Source organism: Argopecten irradians, chromosome 9 (assembly GCF_041381155.1).
Source record: "Argopecten irradians isolate NY chromosome 9, Ai_NY, whole genome shotgun sequence".
Classification (NCBI taxonomy): domain Eukaryota; kingdom Metazoa; phylum Mollusca; class Bivalvia; order Pectinida; family Pectinidae; genus Argopecten; species Argopecten irradians.
This window is the reverse complement of record NC_091142.1, coordinates 21,534,703-21,562,351: the sequence shown is the minus strand read 5'-3', so window position 1 is coordinate 21,562,351 and position 27,649 is coordinate 21,534,703. Positions and strand designations below refer to the sequence as shown.

Genomic DNA, 27,649 nt, shown 5'->3' with positions numbered 1-27,649 from the left:
AACAAGTGTCAGACCCAGTATACAATACACCGAAACAAACCCCTTGTAATAAACATGCATTCCAGTGCTATTTCCTATAAACCGATAGTGCGATTCTGCGACGGTGTGATTGACATTATAGTCACTAAGTATTGATCAGTGGGCATACGTTTTTTAGCCCAGTGTCACCATACAAAGCAACAATAAAGATGATGAGTTGTTCGTGAGCTCATTAGACGCCAGGTACATATGCACAGGTAACACAGGTAACGAAGGTGTAAGGAGCAAAAACAGCTGACATGATGCTCTCGGTATTTCTCTTGATGTGCCTAGGTAAGTACAAGATTTATTCACATTTCTTCTAATATATAAACTGTCAATTAGATTCGCGCTAATGAATATATCAATATACATCATAAAAAATCCACTGCAATGGCAAAATGGTGATGCAATGTTTACAAATAATATTTGTTTACCTTATTAAAATATTTTGTATAAATGTCATAGAATGAAAGATGGAATATTATAGTTTACGTGATATTATATAGAGATATATGTTTGTCAAATGTGTACCTTATATATGTAATTCAGGCAATAAACCATATTTAAAAGAGAAATAAAAGTTAAAACGATATCCGTAAGAATACTTAATATATACAGTTTAAAGCGAAGTGTGATATAAATTTTCCTTATTGTAGAAACTTTATATTAGACTCGCGTTTCACTAATTCGATTTCAAACGTTTATTTGAGATGAAATGAAAATATATTAATTCTATATCAATTGTTAATTTAGTAATTTATGTTCAACTACATTATATCTTATTAAATTAATAATTAATTTTCAAATTGTACTTGATTGCAAATGCACTCATCAAAGTTCAGTTTCAAATGCTGTTATGTTGAAAAAGCATTGAGGTTTTAATTTATCCGTATCTCATAATATGATTAACCAAGTGTCTATTGTGAAATGCTTATGAGTTGTTAATAAGTATGATAAAACACAAGAAGAATAAAACATGAAGAAAAAAGGATACCTATACAATTGGCATTTATTTATTTTTGCTTAATGATTTGGTTCAGGTGGATGTAATGGTGTTCATTTAACATTTGGGAAAGATTGTTTTTATGGCGATTTTCTAACGAAGTTAATTGAATGACTACAACTTTACGTCTTGGTTTGATCGTGTGTGTTTACATTTTACTGCGCTACAGACGCAAATATTATAATGAAAGCAGTACTGCCTAAATTCATTTAATATCAATATTTGACTTTGTATTTAAAACGTATGCATTTTATGTATTATACTTCTCAAATTGTTTGGTAGTTAATAACATATTTGTACTCTTATTTGACTTTGTATTTAAAACATATGGATTTTGAATTATACTTCTCAAAATGTTTTGTGGTTAATAACATATCAAAAGCTATCCTTGATTCATGAGTATGAAAATTATGGCACATATAACTAAAACATGTATATAACTATACAGTACAAAAAGGAAAACATCTTCAATAAAATCAAAGAGTAACATTTGCTTTTAACGGTTCTCATGCTATAATTGCATTAAATCTAGAAATAATGCGCATTTTCAATGTTTTAGTATTAATGATGATTTATTATTTCGATTAAGCCTTATTATAATAAGTAATTAATAATTAATAATCAAAATTTGTCTTCATTTTCCTTAGTGAATGGGAATAAAAATACAGTCATCGGTACCATAAATAGTAACGTCCACACTCCAATTGTCGTGTGTATTTGATCAACAAGCGGTAAATTTATCACCAGTAATGGTTAACTTGATACTAAATCTACCAGGTAATTTGGTAAACCTTGTGTACCTGGTGCCCTAAATAAGGAAATTAATGATTAATTGTCCACCTGCCAATCAGGTCATCAATCACCGTAGTAGACAGGTATGCAGATCACTTGGCCAATACACATCAACAGAAAACAATGTGTTCCAATGTCGACTGGCACAAAAGGGGCCCCAAATAGGTTAATCATGATATAGTTATCTATTAAGAATATCGTGATATCTATTATGAGTCTACACCGATATGACAAACACTAACATATTTTACCTACGTTGTACATGTACTTTTTACTGTGTACAGTATAGTAATTCTCATCTAAATACAGTCACTTATAGGTTAAATAATCTTATGATTTATCACGGGTACAATGCGTAAAATTTTAATGTACCTGTTCCTACTAACGCGGAATGATTTTTTGTCGTTATTCGAGTATATATTTCCGAGTTTCGAATTAACTTTTCCTATCTTTGAGATTGTAGGAAGAAACGAAACACTGAAAAATATTAACAAATATTTCAAAGGAATATTTTACTCTCGTTCTTGTTCAATCTTCAAATGTTCAACAATTGTGTATCTATAGCAATAATGACATCATTCAAGACTTAGAGCAAAAGACATACTCATCGAACGTTTATACTTGTTAATTCTTGACTAAGTTATCAGATTTACGTCATCGAGCTGCATTTCTTTTTTTAATTTTTGCCTTTGATTTTGTTTCCAGCAACTTACGTTCATGAGAAAAATCATTGTTTACACTTTCATGAACGGTACCGATATGAATGTATTGTGACTAAATCGTTACCATTTTTTATTTTCATTTTACAAAAATAATAATAGATAGACCAAACAATAACTTTAAATAGATATAAACACAGATCAATGTAATATTTTACATATGGTAATCGACACAAAGTGAAAAGCTGTATGCATAATATAAATGCATTAGATTTTAGCAGTTCAGATTCTTTTAAGTCTCCTGAATACACATTTTAAATTATTTAAACGTGTTTATTTTCTTCTGTTTTGATAGTATAGTTATCCTTGCCTATTGTCTCCTTGCGCTAGTGATAAACACAGTTTGCTATTTTAAAAGTTTCAGCCAGCCGTAGCCAAGGACATGTTTTTCAAGAGGCTGGTACGTATCATACATATTTTATTCATTAATCTTTGTTAATTTGGAGATTGATATTAAATATATCAACATAAGAGTTAAATATTTTATTAACTGTAGGGGGTCGATAATTGATAGTGGTCTATAATACCTTAAGTTGCTCTATACATAAGTATGTTTTGAAATATTTGGAACATTAATTAGAAAAAAATAAGTCGCAGATATTGATTTTCTTTTAATATACTACTGTAAACCAACTTTCTTTCCTTCTAAATTTCGCGATTTCCGTTTCAAAACATTTTCGCGGAGATTAAGTTTCGCGGATTTAAAATAAAAAGGAAATATCTTTGAATTATATGGTGCAAGAATTGCCGAAGCTATCAATTCGCGGAAATAAACTTTCCCGAATTTACTTTGATCGCGAAATTCGCGAAAATAAATCACAAATAAAAGTTTGTTTACAGTATATATGATTGGATATTTGTTGTAAATCGTAACTAAATACATGTAATTCAGAAATGCATCTAAGATTTATATGGAATTAACTCAATAAATGTATCCAGTATTGGTTTGAATTGCTCACGATCTACAGCGAAAACGGCCGATGTCCTAGATCTAACTATCTCATAATCTAAGGAGATTACATCTATTTTATCTTAACCAGTCATGTGATGTATTTCAGGGCAAAATACAAGACAAGGTGGAGGGCCTGATATTGTCGGATTTCGTTCCACGCCTAACGTGAATTTAGCAAATAGTCCAGGGGGAGGAAACAATGACGTTATACCTCAATTAGTTGATCACAACGTTCGACAAGCTAACGTTCAAATCGCTGGCGTAAATAATGTGCGGCCTGCAGTGGTGCAAAATGTTCCTGACAGCAACGTTCGCCCTGCAGTTCTTCAAAATATTGGAGGCGGTAACATTAGCCCAGCAGTTATACGAAATGTAGGTGGCGCTAACATTCGTCCCGCCGTCTTTCGGAATTTTGGCGGAGGTAATGTTCGACCTGTCGGTTTTGCAAATGCCGATGTCAATACACGAGCGGGAGTCGTGCAAGAATTGCAAAGACAAAACTTCATCCGAAATGTTGCTTCAGCAAACCAGCAAGCAGGATTAGCTAGGATCCTTCCTTTCCCGCCAGTCATAGCACAGATACCAGAGCCACCAAGTGTCTCGGTTCCTAACAGAGGGACGCAACCTAATAGGTTCGCTTTTGACGACTTTGGTCAGCAGCTGCCAAATCAAGGTCAACAAAATCCAAATATCGCAGGTAAAGTTATTTGTTTTACATAAATCTTATATCAAATTCATAATACTGATGCTGTGCATGAACATCGTCAATTTAACATTCTTCCGAACAGGCATTCAATGATGGGTTATAATCGGTATTTGTTTTGTTTCAATTAATACTTTCTGTATATACTATCAAATATTCAAACCACCTATGTCAATATGATATGAACTAGATCTAGTGGCATATGAAAACAAGAAATGGAAATATTTTGTGATTGCGTGAAATCAACTTAACATGATTTAATCGCTTATAGTAATGCATTTTATTTATGTTTTAAGTTCTTTATTCATTATTAATTACACGATTACTTAAGGTGCTGGTGGACCCATGTTTGTCAACCCGCAGCGTCAATTCGGGAGTGGAATTGGTCCAATCAACGCTGGATTTCAGCCAAGAGGAACCATCGACGACATGAACTTTGGACCAGGTAACACCAATTGACTTTCAATCGTTCGTGTCGGTAACTGTTAGTTTATTATACAGTATACCTATATACCTATTATACTGTATATGATTTTTGTTCTTCTAATCAAATTCTTTTTTGAAAAATACAAATGAAAACTTGATAAAAGTCTGCCATCTTGTGGCTCACATAAAACATATCTGATCACTCGCAATGCGTTTGAAGGGTGGTGGGTTATCCATCCTCGATAGTCGCTGATTTACTATGACTTTCATCCATCATGTCCACCCCTCGACGATCTTTTGATGTAGAAATAATGACACATTATATGACTTTGAAGTTGGGCATTTCTCTATGTAATCTTTAAAGCAAATCTTTTGCACGCGAGTACCTTCAGTTTTGCAATGCCATAGTCTAGGGATTGATATAACGGTAGTGGGAGTAACCACTGGAATATCGAGGATGTTGGCATCCAAACCTTTGAGTTTATATCCTGCGTAACCAATGAAAAGAGTTTCGGGTCCTTTTACACATTAGTGACCTACAAAAACAATATCCCACATAAAATATGCCACTGGATATCAGATCGATAATGTGATATAGTAATGATGGTCGATCCCTTGGAATGCATTCATAGAGTACATGGTGAGTATGATTGGATACATAAGATAGAACCTGTGGGTTAGTGTTTACCATCTTTACCTAGCACAAAGTAGACTGTCATTATGATTCTGTATTGGTCATTACGTCATAAGTGTACCGACATTTACGACAAAACGATGGATTTACGTTACATAATAATTACATGATTATTGATGATTTAAGGTGCAAGAGGGCCTATGTTTGTCAACCCTCAGCGTCAATTCGGGAGTGGATTTGGTCCAAACAGCGCCGGATTTCAGCGAAGAGGGACCATCGACGACATGAACCTAGGACCAGGTAACACCAATTAAAAGAAACAACCATCCATGCCGTTAACGGCTCGTGTACATACAACATTACCTCGATATCCTAAGGGTCATCTCCTTATCAGCTTTCTGTGGGGAATAGGACTGCAGAAGAAAACTTAATAAGTGTCAGTTTTGCTTTATATAAAACATGTTTGATCACTTGGAATGTATTTGAAGAATGTTCGTGTGTCAATATTCGATACTCCAGGGTTTGCTAACGCTTTCGCCATATCCACCCCTGGACTATGTAATAGACATTCTTAAGGTTCTATGTGCGACAACAGATTCTTTGATGTAGAAATCACGATCAAGTGCATGGCTTTGAAGTGGGACATTGCTTTCTGTAGTCTTTAAAATTAACCTCTGTACGCCAGTATCTTCAGTGGTTTGCAAAGACAGGAGTGGATACAACGACAGTAATAGTAGCCACTAGAATATCGAGGATGTGGGGTATGGAAACCTTTGATTTTATATATTACACAGTCAATGGGAAGTATTCCAGGTCTTGTTATACAAGGGACAAATAAAAATAAAATATCTCATGAAATAAAACACTGGATATCAGATGGATAATGTGATGCTTGATCCCTTGCAATGTATTCATAAGGTTGTATGATGGCTTAGTGTGTATCATCTTTTCATAACAGTGTATTGGTCATTACACAGTAAGTGTAAGAACACCGACATTTATGACAAAACGGTAGATTTGCGCAAATCATTTTTGTCACATTCGAAATTAATTTACACGATTACTGGTAACTTAAGGTGCTGGAGGGCCCATGTTTGTTAACCCTCAACGACAATTTGGGAGTGGAATTGGTCCAATCAACGCTGGATTTCAGCCAAGAGGGACCATCGACGACATGAACCAAGGACCAGGTAACATCCAATTGACTTACAATCGTTCGTGTCGGTAAAAACTAGTGTACATATATGATGACCGTGATATCCAATAGGTTTTCTTATTATTAACTTCCTTTGGGAAAACGGACACAAATGAAAACTTTTTTTTTCTTTTTTGTACTTTATATAAAAATTCGGTTAATCACTTGGAATGTACTTGGTGTATCCATCCTCGGCACTCCAGGATTTACTATCACTGTCGTCATATCTACACCTGGACTACAACATAGTAACACATAAGACTCGATGCATAACAACATACAATGTATGCGACAGGTAGTTTGATCTTTTCATGTAGAAATAGCATCATGGCTTTGAAGTTGGCCGTTTATCTCTAAAATCTTTACTGTCACCGCCAGTATTTTCAGTTTTGCAACGACATTGTCCAGGGGCGGATATAACGAAAGTGATAGTAACCACTTGAATATCGAGGATACGGGGTATCAAAGCCTTTCAATTCCTAACATGCCCAGCCAATGGAAAGCGATCCAGGTTATATTACACAAGTGACCTACAAAACTATGTCTTTGACGACGTTACTGGAAATCATGTGGATGATAGGACAATAGTAATGATGTTAAAGCACATAAGATACAAACCATGCGTTTATGATAAAGCAATCGATTTACGGAAAAAAATTCTGGTTTCATCACTTTTTATTACAAATTAATAACATGATTACTGATAACGTAAGGTGCTGGAGGGCCCATGTTTGTCAACCCTCAGGATCAATTTGGGAGTGACATTGGTCCCATCAACGCCGGATTTCAGCCAAGAGGGACCATCGATGATGTGAACTTTGGGCGAGGTAAAAACAAATAAAAAAAAGATTTCAAACAATTTTTATTTGATTATTAAAAGAACACAGAACATTATTTCCACAATTTGCTTAGAAATCATTTGAAAACATTTTGCGTAAGCCAACCTATTATAGTGATGTAACGAAACTAAGAGCTCTTATTTATGTGAATTTTTTTGTTTGAAAAATACTGTATGTCTTTTACATTTCGGAGGTGTAAAATCTCGCAAATTAATGTTTGAACTTATTCGCGGTGAATAATTTCCGACAATCTTTTCTGTAGCAGAGTTTGATACGTAAAAGCATGTTGGTTGTTGGGTTTTTTTAAGAATAATTTCCGAGGCATTAGATTTTGCGAATTTGAATAAATCCGTGAAATCAGTAAAATGAAAACCCCGGCGAATATTAGTTATAGTGATGTAACGAAACTAAGAGCTCTTATTTATGTGAAATTTTATGTGTGAAAAATACTGTATGTCTTTTTCATTTCGGAGGTGTAAAATCTCGCAATTTAATGCTTGGAACCTATTCGCGGAAAATAATTTTTGACAATCTTTTTTGTAGCAGAGTTTGATATGTAAAAACATGTCGGTTGTTTTTTTTAGAATAATTCGCGAGGTATTAGATTTTGCGAATTTGAATAAATCCGTGAAATTAGTAAAATTAAAACCCCGGAGAATATTAGCTTCTATACTGTACTAGCACGAATGCCACAAAAGCTTGTGAGGTCTTTGGAATTCCTTTATGGGCTTACTGATGTCGAAATAAAGAAGTTCCCTTTTTGTACTCGATTTATGATGTTTTAAGGTTCTGACGGACCTGTGATGTTCAACACCGGACGTACAATAGGAAATGGTATGGTTCCCTTCAACACCGGAAGTGTCTTTCAACCTTTAGCTGCAATAGATGATATGAATCAAGGTCAAGGTAATAGTTCAACAAATTGAAATTAAACCTTGAATAACTTAATCCATTGTGTATCTAAAGCACTGACAATTTTATAAAATGCCGCATATTGGTAATTTCAAGTTTAGTTTCAATCTCTGTACTTTTGGTGTTTCCAAAAATTAAAAGAATGTTTGTTATTTAAATACAAACAATTATTTGCCAACGTAAAAAATGGATTGTTTGTTTCGAAAATAAATTTCAATTGTAGTTCGTCAAAAGATTAGCGAAATTATTTTTAGTTTTAAAAGCGTTACGAAATTAATCAGTTTGATTCTGAATATGTGTGGTTTTTTTTATGTTTTTCGGTTTTGTTTTTTGTTTTTGTTTTAGTTTATTTAGCATCCATATATAAGATACCGTGAAGTAAGGACTTCCAAATTATCTAGAGCTTATGTTGATGTATAATATTGTATGTTACAGATGTTGGCGGACGTCCGTCGGTAAACTCCCAAATCGGCGTTATTCCAATAAATGCTGGCAGTGGCTTTCAACCGATCGCGACCATGGACGATGTTAACCAAGGACAGGGTAAAACGTTAATTTTGGCTATAGAATAGATTGTTAATTGGCTTCCTAAAAGCACAGTGTTTATCGAGTGACTTGTGTGTCCAGTATGGTGGCTGCTTATTGTCATATCGCATTCTCGTATTAACATCTCCGTGATACGAAGATCGACAACGCGCCAACCAAAGAGCGAAACTGTGCTATGCGATAAACTTATCACGACACACTCTTCATTCGCATGGCGGGGAACGCCAACGCAGCAGTGCGACATGGCCAAAATTAGCAACCATAGTCCAGCCATGTCATACGGCCATGTCACAAATGCAAAAATTGTTGGTCATATGTGTAATAGCACTTATTAAATCACAAGTAATTTTGACGGTATATGCGACGTCGTTTGGTTTAATCGTATCGGTACAAGGAATCTTTACATTTGAATAGGAATTTTCCTGCCCTGTGTAGAAACGAAATTGAACATTTGCCAATAATTCAATAAGTAGTAGTTATGTAATACCTGCAATCTTACACTTGTGACTAATTAAATAAAATAGACTCGTGGTATATTAAATCAATGATAAATTATATATATATATATAATCTCTTATAAAAGCTCCTCTTTTTGTCATCTCTCATTTGGATGTTTTTCCAAAAATGTGTCTTTTTTGTAAATTGTTGCTAAGATTACCTCCTAGATTTGTTTTTATTTCAAACATGAAATTTATGATTAGAGTTTTTTTTGCAAACATAATCCTGGTGATTTACGTTCTATATTAAACAAAGACGAAACTTTGAAATTGTAACATGATTTATGGGACACATTGTACTTTATCTCATACGCTTATATTGTCAGAGTCTGTTTTACATCGCTACTCCTGCAATACAAACCAGAGACGTCAAATAGTCAACAACAAGATTGATTATTTCAAAAACAGCCTGATATTTTTGTAAAGGGCGCAATCAGTGAAATTTACGTTAAAAAATGCTATGCTATTTTTATGTTTGGAGAATTGACTTGCAATCGTAATTTTCTATTCCCTTCCAAATGTGGTTAGAACGAATAGGGCTATTCTACACCTATGTCTCACAAAATGTTGTAAATATCTTGGTATGCCTAGGGAATTTCTGCATTTTGTGATTCTCAGGTAAAATATCCCTTCATTTAATACGTATTTGCGTTCCTATCCACAATTGAAAGAGTCTTAGAGTAAATTTTAAACGATTGTCAAGAAATAAAGAAGTTCACATAAGTCACATTTTTGCAGCATCCACGTACGAAAAGGTTTGTAACATTGCTTTCAACAGAGATAAAGTGTAAATATAAATAATCTATATATCACGAGAGCCGAATAGTATCACACAGAAAATAAAAAAAGGTAATTACAAGAGAAAACTATGACTTAATAAAGACAAAATTATGTCGTAATCATGAGAAAACTATCGCGTGATAACTAGATATTAAGCATCTCGTAATCACTAGAAAAAAAATCCATTTTTTTTTCTTTTCTACGTGGTACAAATCGACTTTCGCCGTGGTATATATACATACATGTATATCATGTAGCAAATATTATTTCATGATTCAATGTCTTGTACCCCAGGTTCTATTATGCCCTTTGTCGGGGGATCCCTGGATAGACCTGCAGTAATGCCTGCTATCCCGTCATTCAACTCTGTCGAAGGTCGTTTTAATGCCGGCCTTGACTTCAACGATCCACGAATACGAACCCAATCTGCAGCAGCAGTTTCCTCAGTCCTTGAAAATCCACGTGTAAATACAATGGATCCTGGACAGAATCAGATTGTCCAAAATATTGACGCTGATGGAATTAGTCTCACTGGACCAAACATTGCATTTGATCAGAATTTAGCTTTAGGCCCAAATTTTCAAGGTGGTGCTGACTTTGAACCTGTAATGCGTTTTCCCGGAAGTGGTATGCAATTCGGTCAACCGGAAGCATTTCCCTTCAATGTAGGACAAGGCGGGTTCAATGGAAATGGATTCCAGGTGTTCCAACCTGGACCACAGTTTACAGACTTCAATGATTTCCAGCAGCCTATGAATTTCCAAGGTGTGATCGGAGAATTTCGCCAAGGTGGTGGTGTGATAACTCCCGGTCCGTTTGATACTAATGCATTTCCGGGATTAACTTTTCCAGACCAACCTGCAAATTCTTTCATTCCCCAGATAGGAAACGATTTCAATATAATTGGAGCTGGTGGACCGATGAACTTTAACGGAAATGACGCCTTATTTTCAGCCGGTCCATTATTTGCATGAAAGATTATAGGCAAGGTATGAATGTATTCTTAATTAAATATAGGTTTTAAGTATTAAAAGCAGTATTCATGGTTCGAGATCCTCGAAATGATGATTTATTCTTAAATACAGGTTGACACAGTTTGTTTTACAACTTGGTGTTAGATAACTACTGAAAATCAAATTTATTTGGCGTGCAATTTATCTTCGAAGAAATAGCAATCAAGTAAATTTTATACAATTTTAAAGAATTCCCGTTACATTTTGAAATCGGTGAATGTTAATCTTCGCCAACTTCATTTGTGATGTAGTGGAGTCTATAATTATACCTCTTGTTAATACGGATCATGTACTGTCAGTGGCCATAATACAGTGCGCAAGAGATTTTATTTTACAATATTCTTAGTAATTTTGCATGTTTAGAAATTCCTCTCCGGAAATTATTTGCAAAAATGAAGTAAGCGATATATCCAAAAGACTTTTGATAGCATCGTCATGTCTTTCTTTGCCTTAAGTAAAATGGCGTCATGAAAATTACATGTCTACAATTTAGACCAATTTTTCGATCAATATGGCACGGTAAATATTTATGATTTATATTGAATGCAAAAATATTATTAGTCAGTACTCAAAATCCTGTTACCATTTAATGCAAAGTGACGTTAAAAAATATCAATTAAAACTATGTTAAATTACTAAGAATATTTAACAAAATTTCCACTTGCGAACTGCCTTATTGCCACTGTAGTTTTATCTTTAACCACCATAATTAGGTTTAAGGCTTCATTTCGATTTCATTATAGCTTTCACTATTATTTAATATTAAAATGTATCAAATATTTGACAGAATTATATTTGTTTTTCTTGGGCCTGAACAATCCAGTATTAAATTACGGTATCTTTTTTTTAATATATCACTAGATATGAACAGTCAGAGGATCCAGTACGGATACAGAATATGGATGGGACAATTCTTAAACGTTTGGAGACAAACCAGCTTCTCTTAACGTTTTTCACGCTAAATGCCATTATTATCCAAATATGTAAGATGATGCTTAAAAATAATTTCAGTTTTATTTTAATTTTCATTGATAACTGACAAGCATATCCATAACGTTAAAACACAAATAATTATGTCGGTTTGTTTTCATCACATGCTAACCTTTTAATCCACACATAAAACTGTCAACTATGTCCTAAATACACATTCAAAGAAAATAATGCTGATAGATTGTTTCTCTAACATCGACAGCCAACATTCGGTATACAAGCTTCTCCAGAAGTGCAGCATTCGATCTTCCCGGGAAGGTACTCGCATTTTTTAGTTCCTATCTTGCATCCTGAATACTCCAAATTGTTCTGCACAACAAAAAACAAACGTACGTAAGAATTTAGGAAACAAGTAAACTACGCTACACACCTACATACGAAATTTGAAACTGTTTTATTTCTTAATAAATTCTATTGAAAGCCTTAGAACTTTTGAAACCTGTTTTATAGTGTTGGAATTAAAATTCTTGACAATTGTTGTTGAAACGGGGCTCCTATTGTCTGAGTGACGGTACTTTGTATAGTTGTTTAGTATTTTGGAAAGGAAAATCAGCGCTCTTTCCAACGTAAGTAACCTTTTTTGAAGACTAAAATAGATGGATGGATAGATAGATAGATAGATAGATAGATAGGCGAAGTAGAAGTCTTCTGGTGTGTGTAGAATATGGTATTTACTGATATATGATCTAGACCCGTAAAACATCTAAAAATGATCTCTCTGTAGGGTCCATATTGATATAAACTAGAACTAATTATCAGATCCCTGTGCTTCATACATTAGGCCATCTCCCCATCTTCGCTAGCCAAAGCTTCTGATAACGTGACATATTGGCCTCAACATTGACTTGTACAGACGCATCTACAGTTGCTAGTACTAGGAATGATATCTAGAATAAAACTTCGATATACGTCTATATATCTGTGTCTTGTCCTTTCTACATTGTGCAGAGTTGGCGCCTACAAAACGTTATCAAAACCTCACAGACGTTACATAAAATTAATTCAAATAGATTGTGATGATAAATTAGGCCTGCAGATTTCAAACGATGCATCATAATTGGTCAAACTATTGCCCTTTTCAAATAAAATATATGCCAAAATGATTTATGAATGAAATTGAAAAACAATAACCCAAAATGTTGAGTCTGATAAAAGTACGCACCTGTGTTAGCTGATAACCGAGTAGACTATCGATAACTTTCTTCCAATCATCAAGCGTCCATGTCGGTTCCGCTTGTATCAGTACGTCATTGATCATAAAGGCGGGAGTCCACGCCACGCCCCCTGTAAAGGGACATAATGTACATTTGTATCACGATATAATTCAATAGCTTGTTTTGTTTTTCAAATGATGTTGTTCAGCATTTTACAGGAAGAATGTTTGAATACATTACACCACAACTGAATGGGACATATTCAAATGGGTGCACCAATTATGAATTTGCATAAGACAGAGTTATATGCCCTTGTGAGTGGATATAGATTGTGACGTCTTGTGTTTGCGAACGTAACGTCATACTTTTCGGAGAAAAACGACGTATATTGCGCTTACAGATTAATGACGTAACAATCGATACCTAACCGCATGGGAGTTGATAACTCTGTAATGTGCAAAGTCGGAATAAGGGGTATTCTGTAAAATATTAGTTTTAAAACTTAATCATCATTGTTATTATTCGGGTTGTGAGTTTTAGATAATCGTGAACGCCGAGAACTTACTGGTCGCGGTGTATTTCCAGTCTAAACGCGTCGCCTCTTCTAGATCCTCATCTTTGTACATGCTGTTGAATTTCATTTCACTGAGGTTCAAGCTCTTCGCTATTGAAGCATACATGCTACAAGAAACAAAAAAAAAATATATATATGAAATATATATTTAAATGCTATCATACATATCCATAGGTATGTATTGTATTTTTTAGTTATCGTCTATTTTTATAAATCAATTTGGCTTTATTCTAATTTATGAAGACCATTTGAGATGTTTTCGGGATCAAGGTTGGAATTCGGTAAAACAAGGTGCGCAAAGCATTGCAATATCCCTCGTGCCCGCAGTCGATGTATGGTTCCTCGTTATCCATCTAGACAGATATTGGTGTTGTCCTTGATCAGATTAAAAAAATATGGAAAACGGGAGGTCCACAATAGTAAAAGGCACAGCTAAGAAACTAGGATACAATTTTGGAGGTTATAGCCAAGAAACAAATGGAAACTGCAATTACGTTTCCGTGCTAACAGAAATAAAAATCAATAGTGGAAGATATCCAATATAGCAATAGAAACAAATGTGACACTAGCATGATACATTTACGGCAGGTTTCTTGGAGATACAGGAAAGGAACATGATCTTGCGCACTGGTAATTTCAACTGATTTTGATAAAGTAACAAACTTATTCAGACATAAAAAAGTATAGAATGGCAATGTAAATTATGATACAATCTCAGTTTTTAGTCTAATGTGCAGACGTACCGTATTACAATGGGGCGATAGTGGAAGAATGGCGGAAAGTGACGTCTGATTTAATTCATTGGAATTAGAATGGTCAGCTAAATAAATTGAATATCATAATATGATTAAAATTCGATTATAGTGTACTGCGCAAGATCATGTGCCGTGTTTACTTCCAGTTCAAACATGGGGTAAGGTCAATGTTTTTCGTTTAGTTTTGGTAAACTGAAACAATACCATTTATTGTTGGAAGGTACTGAAGAACAAATGTTATAACAATAAATAAATATTTAATGAATTATCTATCGGCTATGAAACTCTTAGGTGCTCAAGATCATGTGCCGGCATTGTAAGCTGGGGAGTTTTGGAGTCATACATGTAGTCTGAAAAAACATCTTGGACGGACGCATGTAGTCCAAATCAATATCTCGACAAACGTTTCGCGGAAGAAAAATTAATAATAAGCCACATTATACAAACAAATAGGGTATATAATACTTAAACCAGATTTTAAATCTACATCATTTTGAAAATGTTTTATATGAAGATTGCAACTGAATTTCATTTCTGCTAATGTTTATGGTATAATGTCGTATATGTTTCAAAGACTTTCTCGGAATGCTTCATTATTCATATCATATTGAGAGTGTTGAGTTAGGCCTAATAACAAAAGTTCATCTATCATAACTATAGGATAAAGCAAATTAAGGTTATTGATCATCCTCGATATTCTAGATGTTACTATCAATGTTATAATATCCATCCCAAGAATATGTCATAATAAAACTGAAGCCATTTCAGGAGGAAAAAACTGACCAATTACAAGCCTACAGAGTTTTCCTTAAAATTACATGTATGCAGAGAGCGACGCCAAACAAGGACATACAGTTAACAACAGTACTATTCGATGATTCTGTATAAGATGCACATAAAAGGACAAAACTACTTGCCTAATCTGTTGTCACTCAGACCATGTAAAATTATGACATTTCCCAGTGGCCCAGTGGAAGATATATAACGACAGTGATAGTAGCCTCTGAGATATCGAGGATAATTTACTAATTTGTATCAAGAAAGTTGGAGAAAAAGGAAATACTTACTCTTGTACCTGCTTCTCTGTTTTGTTGTGTGTGAGCTCATTTGAAAGAGCTTCTAGCTGGGAATACACAGCGTTTATCCAATTGTATGTGGAATTCCCAGAGCTCAGAGCGTTAACAATCTGTGCACCCTAAAATAGAACAAAAACTTATTGAATGATAGCATTTGATTTTATTGATTTTTTGATTGATTGGTTAAATGAATGATTGATTGTTTTAAAATTGATTTGATCATACCAAATGAATGAACTTACAATAATTTAGCTAATTAAATTCAGTATTGGCAAAGAGTTTTTTGAAATACTTTAGTCATAATCAGCTTACCTTGGCCGCTAAGAAGGAGTTCCTATGGTATGGCAATGGGAAGAGATGGGTGACAAGTCTAACTCGGTCTGGTCCATAATATTCCGCCACTTTGAGTAGAGTTGGGAAGGCATTCTGACTGTCAGGACATAACGGACCCATGAACGATGAGAGTTGTATCGGGGCGGACGGCTTTCCCAGCCCATAGGGGAATCCCAGAGGTTTGTTCGGGAGGGGGATCTGTCCGAAGACCGTCCCGATTAAAGCAAAAACAAGAAGCAGCCCACTACACTGCATTGTGGAATATGTTAGTGACTGATTTCGTTATAGTTTTGTATCTATATCATAAAGGGTTTATCTCACTGGTCATGTGTAAAGTTTCACATGTGTAGTTTGATCACAGGGACTAGATAAATTCTATAACGCTGGTCAGATATATTGTTTATATAAATCTGATACCATACGTTACATATCTATAGACAGGTATGGAGCACCTGTGTTTGGTATTGTACTATACTCATGACTGAATTATCTCGATCACAAATAGTAAGCAAACAACACTTGATCCATGTGATTTCGGAGATAACGAATACAATCTGAGTACATATTAATATAGGTTAGTCACCGCCAGTTAGTGCAACCATTGTCATCTTACATTCTTTCATCTAAAATGCTCTCATTCAATAAACAGCTACATACATGTATAGTATTCCGAGAACTGAATCCAACGAGATGTCATTTAGAGATTTTAGCTTATTCGACCATGTATAATAAAAAAATTCATGTAAAAGAAAAATGAAATGAAAAACAAAAGAAATATGCATGTAATAAAAGAACTCTTCCGTAGTAATTGCAGAATTATAGAATCGTAGAAGGATAGAAGTAGCTGGAGCTATGGGATGTGGTTGGAAACACGTGCAGCGGAAGGCAATGACTAGGGTTGCAGCATGCCAGAGAGGCGCCGGATGGTTCAGAGCGAGACCAAGCGGGTAGAGGAAGACAAGAGGAAGATAAAAGCTGTTGAGCTGGGAAAGCGAGGGGCGTGGATGAAGTACTTTCTTGGTCAGAAGTGTGGTCTGGAGGAAGGGCCAATACAGGATAGCATACCTATCAATAGCAGTATACGACACACTACCGTCCCCATCAAATCTTCACCAGTGAAGACTTACAGATGATCCGTCATGTCAGCTCTGTGGGAGCCAGTGATCAATGACCCATATCTTGTCAGGGTGTCGGACAGCATTGACACAGGGCGCTACAGATGGCGTCACGATAAGGTCTTACGCAATCATTGTAAAGGAAGAAATGAGAAGGAAGCGCCCAAAGTAAACACCAGGAAATACGAAGATGTTTGTGAAACGGAAGAAGTCAGCTACAACATTATTGCTGGATAGAGGAAAGGACTGGGAGCTCAAAGTGGACTTGGATGGAAGGCTTGTTTTCCCAATAGTGGAGACTAATGGTATCGAACCAGTCCAGAACTATCATCGTAGTGGAGCTCACAGTACCGTTGGAGGACAATTGTGAAGAGGCGCATGAAATGAATAATTTGAAGTAAGCGGATCTAATAGCAGGCTGCAAAGTGAAATGATGGAAGGCATGTCTCTTCGCAGTCGATGTTGGATGCAGGGATTCCTAACCCAATCATCGAACAGACTCCTGCGACAGTTAAGAGTACTGGGGAAGGCAATGTCATCAGCCTTGAGGAGAATTGGTGAAGCTGCTGCGAAAGCATCTTTCTGCGTATGGCATCGTCGGGGCGACTTGGAATGGATGTCAGGATCCATCGAGTAGTGGATTGGCCACAACTACTGACCCATCAACTGGAGGATGTCGTGGTTTAGGGTTGAAATATCTGAGGATAGTTGGTGACCACCTGATGACGATTTAGAGTGACAAGTGGGCACCGAGGAGCAGAAAACCAGGCATTTGAACTACAGGAATGCCAGGAGGATGATGCAGCATTAGATCAGCTGTAAGTGTAGCAACAGTTTCTAATAAATTTGAAAAAGATGGTCAATTTCATTCATTAATAATTTTGAAGTGCTTCTTACCAGCATGTATGCATACATCCTCGATACTCTATGGGATCCGATAGTCCATGGGTGTAGAGATTGTAAGTGATCGGAACCCATGGAGTATCAAGGATGGTATGCATGCTACAGGCCAAATTTTCGAGACAAGAAAATCAAAACTTATTGAGAACAGATTGAAAGATTTTTACCAATTTGACCTTTGTGATCTTGAAAAGTATCCCAGCATTCTATAGGTCTCTAAGTTACTGTCATGTAGGTGTTGAAAGACTTTTTACCCCTGCGACCTTGAATGATGGTCAAGGTCATTCATGTGAACACACCTTCATCCCAGCATAGTACAAGCATAATATGAGTATGTACCCTGAACACTCTAGGTTTTGAGAAGTCATTTGAAGAAAAAGTTTTACAAACAGCAGACGATGCAAAATATGGATTAAGTAAGATAACTAGAGATCTAGAGTGGGAAGTTGCACAAGATGACTGATGAAGCACAATTGCTATAAGTCATTCTTACCCTTCAGGTCAGATGACCTAAAAACTTCAAAAATATCAAAGGAATACTCCAGCTTTCCTCCATATCTCAACTGGGCATGTCCTTGAAACTGAATGACCTTGCATGCTGTTAATAAGACGTCAAACAAAGTTATTAACAATACCATGACTTAAAAGAGAGACATTAGGGCGGATGTAGGACCACAGACAATGAGGGTTTTAAGAGCACACCATCACCAGGTCCTCATTCTGCAGGTGAGCTATTCTGTGTTTGCATATTAAAGAGTTATCTGCCCTTGTATTAATGATTACGTTGTGTTTGTGATAGTAAGGTAATATTTTTCAAAGAAAAAGATGTGAATTTGCTCATAAAGTAATGAAAGTCACAAATGATAACTTCCCGCAAGAGAAATAACTCTTTAACATGCAAATATGTAAAATAAGATGAAACTAAACAGAAAATTGATCATTAATATGTTTATTTGTTATACACATCGCTCACCTATCACAATGTCCTGTGATTACTCACAGTGCACCAGTATACCTTTACATCAGCCTGTGTATAATTCTAACGGCTACTATGTACATGTAAAATATCTACAAAATGATCAAAAAGTTTGTTCTGTGACAATCAACCTCTCAAGGCACTCTCGTGTTCAGAATACAAAAGAGCTTTTGATCAATTATATTTTAGATCACAACTTTTGATTTGAAATCTCATTTTTACATTAAGAGCCGGACATAAATATGAATAAATGAGTGCATGGTTTCATTTATCAATTCGTTTTTTTTTCGTTTTTTTCTTCAATATTTGATATGTCAAAGAATCATGGCAAAAAGTTTTTAAAAAAATCTGTTTTCAAACTCCCCTTACAACATGTAGTTTTTTAAGTAAAAATTTCAACTTTGATATGGCCAAACAAATTGACAAAAAAAATCTGTTTTCAAACTTCCCTTACAATACATCTTTTATGAAAAATCTCAACTTTGATATGGCCAACATTATTTCCATTAACAGAGCGACTACAAATATTGAGGTGAAACCATATATGGTAAGGACAGTATATTTTGATATGAGTTAAGATATTCAGAGAGAATAAATGAATAGCTTCATCTTTTTAAAAAGGATTTATTAGTTTTATTCAAGTAAGTTAAAACTGTCAACGTTTGCTTTAACTCTAACAAAATTCTGAAACTACCCTCTCTATTCACTTGCATACATCAATATGGCACAATGTTATGGTAGTAAGCTATAGGTGGGCGTAACTTGAACAGGTGACAAACGGCAAGGTGTGTAATTTCTACTGATAAAAGATTTGATAATGATGACGTAAAAAAGAAAAAGAAAACTGGTAAACTTAAGAATGGTAAGATATAGATAAACTTAAATTTCTGTTCAGTAGTAATAAGAAATATAATTTTATTTTTGTTCGGAAAAGATAAAAAAAATATAACGATTGATAAAGTTAATTACATTCAAATTATTATCAAGAATAAAGTTTTCAATATAAATTCAAGTTACGAGTAAGGAGTAATTGAACTTATATTAATCAATTTATTTAATGCTTTAGCAGTACAGTTTTTCTTTCCCATGCCTACTTCGTTTATCAACTTGTTTGTCAAATTTGATATACCATTTTTGTTTTGTAAAAAGAAAAAATATAGTCAATGTTAGAATAAAAAAACCATAAACTATTTATTTATTAAGCAACTGGTCTTATAAATAAAACCAATTACCATTTAAAATAGCTGTTAAGTAAGAGTGAAAGAAGTACTTAAAGGTGTACCATTATATAAAATGTGTTTGTTATTGACCTTGGACTGACTAGTTTAATTAACATTGAGATTCATTAATGATTCATATATCTGCATTACAAGAGGTGATTCCTGTACCTAGAAACACAGTAGTAGAAATAATGTTAAGACAACAAATTCAATCAACAAACAAAAATATCATTACTATAAATAAAATCAAAATTAATGCTTCATATCTAATACAGTTTTGATGATAAAATTCTGATGACAGTAGTACTAATCTACATGTTCTATTTTTAGATGGCGGTATTTTCATTACATTTTCATACAATAATCTAGAATAGAACATATTTTTATCATATAATTATCAGTGTAAAAATTAGAAGTTAAATAAAACTTGACTAAGTAAAACCTTAAAAGAAATTGTACAGATCGAGACTCAGATCACGACAACAAGTTTATGGGAATACATAAATTACAGATCTTAAGATACGTGTAAACCAATACACCGAACCAATCAGTACCTTTTGAAAGGGATACTATCCGCCATTTGAATTTTACACAAGTTTTCAATTCAATTTTTCACATTATTTTGTTTCTCTTTAATATGGAAAGTTATTGTGTCACATAAACTTCGCCCCCATGATGTTAACAAAGACCTTTGAACAAGCATTCAGTTCTACATAAGCAGAATATCCCTTTCATAGAGGTCAACTTATATAGAATTTCCATTTAAATTAAAACCAAAAATCTTCTGTATTTGCATATTAAAGAGTTAGCTCCCTTGTGGGGCAGTATCAATTATTACATCATTATTTTGTAAGCACAATTCACATTGTTTTCTCCGAAAAGCATGATGTTACGCTCGTAATCACATGATGTCACAATCAATACCTACCAGCAAGGGCAGATAACTCTGTAATGTGCAAATACAGAATTTAATTAAAACAAGGTTAACTGTTACAGTATAACAAGCTCATAATACATTGTATCAATTCTGCATTCATCTGTATTGTAATTATAACTATACTTGTATCTGTAATACACAAAAAGCTGTTACATTTGATTTATATTAAACAAACAATTCTAGATCTATTGACTTGTGCTTAATTACATTTTTACAAAATTTTACAAAAACGTTTATCTATCAAAATTACAACAGATGTACAGAATTTCACATTGTTTTGAACATCAACTAAGGTAAAGAAGGAAATATAAATACATAATAAATACATATTTAAAGGGGAGGGCTGATTATCTGAGGTATCAATTTGTATTTTTTGTTATGTCTTTACAAAAAACTGATCATTTTAAGTATGTAATGTAAATAATAATATCTTGTGTAATTTAATAAAAAAAAATATGAAAATCCTTCATTACAAATTTTTTATAGGATTTATGACTACTTCTTTCGTTTGTTTATTTGAAGAAAGACGCTAAAAATTGATATGCTAAAATAAAAAACACATCGTCTTAGAGTATCATATTTTTGAACTTCATTAAATAAAATTTGCAAAACATAGTCAAGACATTATTCAGAGATTTAGTCAAATGATATTAAAATGGCACTGTATCATGAAATATTCTTGGGTATATTTTTTCATTGTTTGGAGTTTTTGTGGTTAGAATTCATGGTTGGTCTTTGGAACAATGATCCATTCCAATAACATATTTACCAAATTCATTGTTTTTATAGTCATGGTCTAACAGCAACCACAAAAGCAATGAAAATTTTCAATTTGTGTGAGCAAAGATATTTGTGGTTTGATATAGTGATTCGAATAACATTTAAACTAAATTTGTTGATTTTTTTATTCTTGGTTTCCAGTGACCACAAACAAAATGGAAATTTCTACACAACAAACATTTCATGTTATACAGTATAAATTTAATATCTGATATTAAATGCAAACTGGCGTAAACAAATTCAATCATACAAAGCATATAAAAGGCAATGGTATATATAGTGATATACAACATAGGACTGGTGTTGTGGTTATCAGACAATCTCATTCAAATACAGATCCCTATTCTCACTTCATTACAAAGAGGATTTAACAACAACTCGTTCGGGGTCACGTTCTGGTGACCTTTCTACTCACTGTACACTTTTTACACCTAGATAGCTATATAGCTACATGTACTACATTTATACATCTACTGTACAGTACTGAAAATGACATTATGTAACAGCATGTATAATATACTAATAGTACTAATATATATACCTGGTATGTACTGTGGCTATATTGTGTTATATAGGCAAAATGACTACAGTACATACATATAAATGATGACAGCTCTAGATCTTGTAAACTATTTTCTCTCTGTTAAGAAATTTCGTGGTAGTACTAGTTACTTGATTGGTCAATTTGAAAGGTCATTAGAACATGAATCTATACAGGATGTTGTCAGACTCTCTATAAAACGAATGACTGAGAATGGCCATCTGGATTCTAATCAGATTGTCAAGTTTGTGTACATACATGGGTATATGTATCATTAATAATATTAATTTTTATAAGGAGATAATGGTGAACAAATCTTTTTTATTCACAGTGCTAATTATAGTTGAAAGATGGCTAGCTTTGTATAAAGGTTATAATTCTGTTAATCAAAGGTATGGTTATATATGGGGGTTAGGTAGGTGGCCATGGTGATGGGCGGGGGAATTCTCTAGAAGTTAAATTATTAAAGGTATTGAAACCCATAAAACCTGACATACTATTACACAAAAAGCATAATTTAATGATAACTTTTCATGATTAGTATTTGTATCAATTGAATATTAGAGTGAGCAAAGTGCATTTTATCAAATTAAATTACAATGAGTGCCTTTTGTTAAATGTGGTCCATGAAAAATGTTTTGCCAAAAAAAAAAAAAATAAATAAAAAATAAAATGAGACTAATATAAAATTCAAAGATTCAGGAATTTAAACCAGTGCAGTACTCTAGCTATATGTATTGTTAACTCATAAACTTTAATGAAAGAGAGAGAGAAAAAGTGCATCATATCAACAACTAGTGACAATATACAAACAAATCTTCATATGGTTTAAATACAACATTACAACCAGTAACCATAAAAAACCTAGCTTCAGTCTAAAACTCATCAACACCATGTAATTATATACATGTATACACACACATAAATGTTATTTACTCTTCAAATCTCTGGAAAAAAGTTCCAAAAATCTGTCCATATCATGTAAATTAAACTTTTTCATCAAATCTCCGACAAAACGTTCAGTTTAAGACATATATTTAGTCCCTGCCAACTCAACTTCCATTGGAGTTTTCTGTATTTTTGTCCGAGTTCATTTCTTCTCCGGATTCTGAGGCTTTGTCGGATATCTGATTAACCTCTGCCACCACATCTATGGTGCTAATCACTACTGGCTGGTTGTCTAGTCTATTTGCATCCTCGATACCGTGTTTGCGTAACATTCCTCTTAGGATTTCGATTTCCTGTTCCTGTGTTGAACAATACTCTCTGTATTTGGTTAATTCTTGTTCACAGGCCTGCCGAAGTCGTCTCTCTCGGAGAAGTCTCTTCTCAGCCTGCTTTTTAACTGACATCACAATACCTAGATGATCAAAAAAAGAACAAATAATGTCTCCTATTTTTAATACAAATGTGACCAAAAAATATTTTCATTGAAAGCTTTACTTTTATTCAAGTGAAATTATATATATGTTAGATATTAAAGATGTTTGTTTTACAGTACATTTTTATGATTGATGCTGAGCTAGACACAATACTGCAAACCTCCTAATCTTGTTTTTCATGTGTAATGATTTTTTATTTTGAGGGTTGAGAAGAACTTTCGAAAATAAAGACATTTTAACTAAAGGAATAATATAATACCCCATAGCTTTTAATCTTTTTATCAAGTTAATAACAAAATTACCAATTTCAAAACAATTCAACTTCTTGTGTATAAAAACCACCTATGAACATTTTCCCTCTGTCCTTTTGGTGGTCTTTATAAACAGATTTGATGACTGTACTACTGTGAATGTGGTTATTTTTGCGAGTGCTTATTTTCGCAATTTGTATGCATGCAGCTTTCGCGGTGTTGTTATTTTTCGCGACAGATACACTTTCACACTTTTAACAACAAAGTTCATACATGATCAAAATATAATGCGCTGGGAAAATGTTCGTGATCAAGTGGCCTTCGCATAATTAGTGTTTATTTCCCCCTACCGAAAATTTCCAAGTCTACAGTATATATCCTGATCTACTGTATAGCGCCTTGTGAGGTCAATATTTTGCAGTTTTGTGAAAGGAATTTGTAAGTGGTGGTTTAATTTTGCGGTACAATAATTATTCCTCTAAATGCAATATTCTCATATCAATAAGTTTCATAATGGTGCTGATTCACTGATTAAAATAAAATAAACCTATCACAAAATACACCGTCTATACAGTAGTTAACAAGAGCATATAACTCTACAATAAACAATACTGATACAATTCTACCGATTCTTACCATTCAGAATCCTGGTTACTCTCCACAGTCTCAGAACCACCAGGAGGCCAATTCCACTTTCAGGACCCTCGTGGGAACGGAATACAATGTCCAGGACAAAAGACACTGTGACGATTATGGCATCAAACACTTCCATTTTGTGTTTGAGGAAGCTAAGTCGATAGGCATAGATACGAACAATGATCTCGATAACAAATAAACAGAGGATAGAAATACTGGAGTAGTGAAGTATCTGTGGAGCGATGTGATTTTCATGGTCCGGCAGATTGACAATGTTCATATCTAGGAGAAGCTCGGCAATGACCAGAAGGCAGTCCAATATCACAAAACACACAATAATAATCTGGAACTTGTTTGTGTGGAGAATGTGTACCAGTCTCTCTCTAAATGTCCGGAACTCCTGTTTAGCTTCATCAGAATCTGTTGTTATGGAACTGTTGGAATCATCTTTTTCAATAACTTTTTCCAAGTCATCGTGTAATTTATGGAAACCCTCCATCTGAATCTGTAATTGAACACATTTCGTTTACTCATGAAAAGTTACAATTCTTTTAAATATATATATCAAATTATAATTGAAGGATTGGTTTCCAAGATAATTTCAGATAGTACATGTATATAGAATGTGATATCAATTAGTAAAGTAAATATCAATTTATCAGAAAAAAAACCATTACGTGGATAAATTTCACTTTATCTTGGTACTTTTCAATAAATAAAATCAGCATATTTAGAACTACTGGACATACACACATGCATCAACAGTAATCAGTTGTGGCAGCCATATCAAAGATTGTTCAAATCCAAAAATTAACAACTTCTTGTGATCTACCCATATATCAGACCAGTTTTCAACTCATATCAGCTAAGTTTAAATTAATAAGATAGAATCATCCAAAACCTAAAGATAAAGAGGCCATTGACACAGTAAGCAATTAAAGGACACAAATCGACAGCCTTGCATCCAAGTTATTAACCTTTTGTGTAATCTATAAATTATTATACCACATGTTTATAACAGTGTCTGTGATTAGTTAACAGATCACATGACAGGGAAATAAAACGTCCTATTTACCTTAGGGGAAATAAAACATCATATGTATTTAACTGGGGCACTGTGCCCCTATGGTGACCGCCTGTCTTTAACATGGAGTTATCTCCCCTTTTGATTGTACAACAATGACAGACGGAAAGTAAAATGGCATTTTTTTACTCTTCGCAAGTTAACCCAAAGTAGCGAATCGCAAATTTTCGGTATAATAAACATTTTATGTCCCTGGTGGCAGTGAGATATGAAGGTTTAAGTGAAGATTCATTTTGCTTTTTTGCACCATCTGGGGCACGCAGTGATAGTCCACTGATCTACAGTAATTAGGACGAGGATGTAAAAACATAAAACGACCTTGCTTGCATTATGAACATTAAAATTCTATTGATTTTAATTAAATTGTTTAGAAAGCGTTGATCAATGTAGTATTAAAATTGAGCTAATTAATAACTTATGCAACTCTACAAAACTATAAATCTTGTTTTACATTCCCATTTTAAAAATCAAAAGCCATTGAACAGAAAGGTAATATAAGTGGGCCTTTCATGTTCATTAAAGCTTCATTTAAATGATTGATTGCAGGTTGGCTTTATGTTTCGAATACATAAATCATACATATACTTTAATAATTCTTCCAACCAATTTCTCTTACAGTGATTGTTCTCCTTATATAACTTGGGTTGGTAAATGGCCCCATTCCCAATGCCAAACTTCCCCTATTTTTTCCCCAATTACAATCAAATGAAAAATTCCCTAATCAAATTGCTGAAAAACAAATAAAACATGGAAATCTCTCCCCTCGTTGTTTAATCTAAAAACAAACTACTTTGAACTGTTGTGATGGTCGTCATCTTTTGATAAAATGAAACAGTCTACTGTTTAACAATATCTTTTAATCACCGATAATACAATGTTCAGTAATGGGTAGGTAACTTTTTCCCAATACTGCTCTTTTTGCGATTAAAAATTCCCAATTTGTTACAAAATCTTTTTTCCCCTAAATTCCCTGAAAAATCACTGTCTTAATTTTCAAATACTGATCGACATGCAGGTCTATAGATCTGATGATATATGACAAAGATTTTTTTTGTTGAAATACTTAAATAGACATATACATGTACTTCACAAAACACCATAAAGAAAGTAATTTGTTTATCACAAATGATCAAAATCACCTAATTTTTTAAATACTCCATGCATATGAATGTGATACAGCTGATTCCTTCTCTACTAATCTTTATCACTATGCACCCCAGTCATTTCGTACAGGTCAGGTTGTGGTTATTTTTCTGACAAAAATGTACATATTGTACGTCAGTGTGGAATTTAGATGCATGCAATAAATCAATAAAAATATTACAAAGTATGAAAATGTTTTGTACCTTAGTCTAACGTTACAGGCAATAATTATGACTGACATGAGGTAAATTGATAAATTGTTGAAATTAGAAAACATCTGAAAATCATTTGTTCTTTAATCCACATGGTATTGTCAGTTTGTTAATGTTGTGTTAAAAATACACAAAACTCAAAATCAACATACACACTGACTGTGACAACAGTGAGCGCACCACATCTGTCAAAATGTCATTGTTCGAGAAACACCCCCTTTTTAATAACGAGGCATATCGAGTGCAATATATTTACCGAAACTATTTTATTTCGTTTCAATTAAATCTGCGATACGGTTACCTTCATTTTTGTTTCTTCTAATACTCCGATGTCAGTCTGTAGAGATGTTCATCGAGCTTTATTTGAAGTCCACAAACTAGTTGCAAAAACTTGTAAATACAAACAATAGACAAAGTGTGTTATTGTTTACAAAGCACCAAAATGGTTTCTTCTCGCACAATGCGAGAGTTTCGCGAGAAATCACATAATTTGGTTGATGCAGCGTACGGAGCGCGGAATTATAGAAAACGGATTAGGACAAAATATTAACATTACAG

The 27,649-nt window shown here is 33.9% G+C and overlaps 3 protein-coding genes across 3 annotated transcripts; 1 reads left to right on the top strand and 2 right to left on the bottom strand.

Annotated features, from left to right (window-relative positions):
• Nucleotides 1–205: 205 nt before the first annotated feature.
• On the top strand, nucleotides 206–11,813 carry LOC138331757 (uncharacterized). Its single transcript, XM_069279521.1, has 10 exons — nucleotides 206–312; nucleotides 2,894–2,935; nucleotides 3,594–4,184; nucleotides 4,522–4,635; nucleotides 5,437–5,550; nucleotides 6,327–6,440; nucleotides 7,159–7,272; nucleotides 8,071–8,190; nucleotides 8,632–8,739; nucleotides 10,314–11,813. Exons 1-10 carry the CDS (start codon nucleotides 279–281, stop codon nucleotides 10,991–10,993), a joined length of 2,031 nt encoding a protein of 676 aa, XP_069135622.1. The 5' UTR covers nucleotides 206–278; the 3' UTR covers nucleotides 10,994–11,813.
• Nucleotides 11,814–12,027: 214 nt separating this feature from the next.
• On the bottom strand, nucleotides 12,028–16,213 carry LOC138331758 (uncharacterized). Its single transcript, XM_069279522.1, has 5 exons — nucleotides 15,894–16,213; nucleotides 15,573–15,700; nucleotides 13,742–13,857; nucleotides 13,185–13,306; nucleotides 12,028–12,331 (listed from the first exon to the last, which is right to left on the bottom strand). The coding sequence occupies exons 1-5, from the start codon at nucleotides 16,167–16,169 to the stop codon at nucleotides 12,212–12,214; spliced, it is 762 nt and encodes a 253-aa protein (XP_069135623.1). The 5' UTR covers nucleotides 16,170–16,213; the 3' UTR covers nucleotides 12,028–12,211.
• A 2,649-nt stretch (nucleotides 16,214–18,862) lies between these two features.
• LOC138331756 (voltage-gated hydrogen channel 1-like) lies at nucleotides 18,863–27,554 on the bottom strand. Its single transcript, XM_069279520.1, has 3 exons — nucleotides 27,393–27,554; nucleotides 24,653–25,157; nucleotides 18,863–23,743 (listed from the first exon to the last, which is right to left on the bottom strand). The coding sequence occupies exons 1-3, from the start codon at nucleotides 27,396–27,398 to the stop codon at nucleotides 23,436–23,438; spliced, it is 819 nt and encodes a 272-aa protein (XP_069135621.1). The 5' UTR covers nucleotides 27,399–27,554; the 3' UTR covers nucleotides 18,863–23,435.
• Nucleotides 27,555–27,649: the final 95 nt, after the last annotated feature.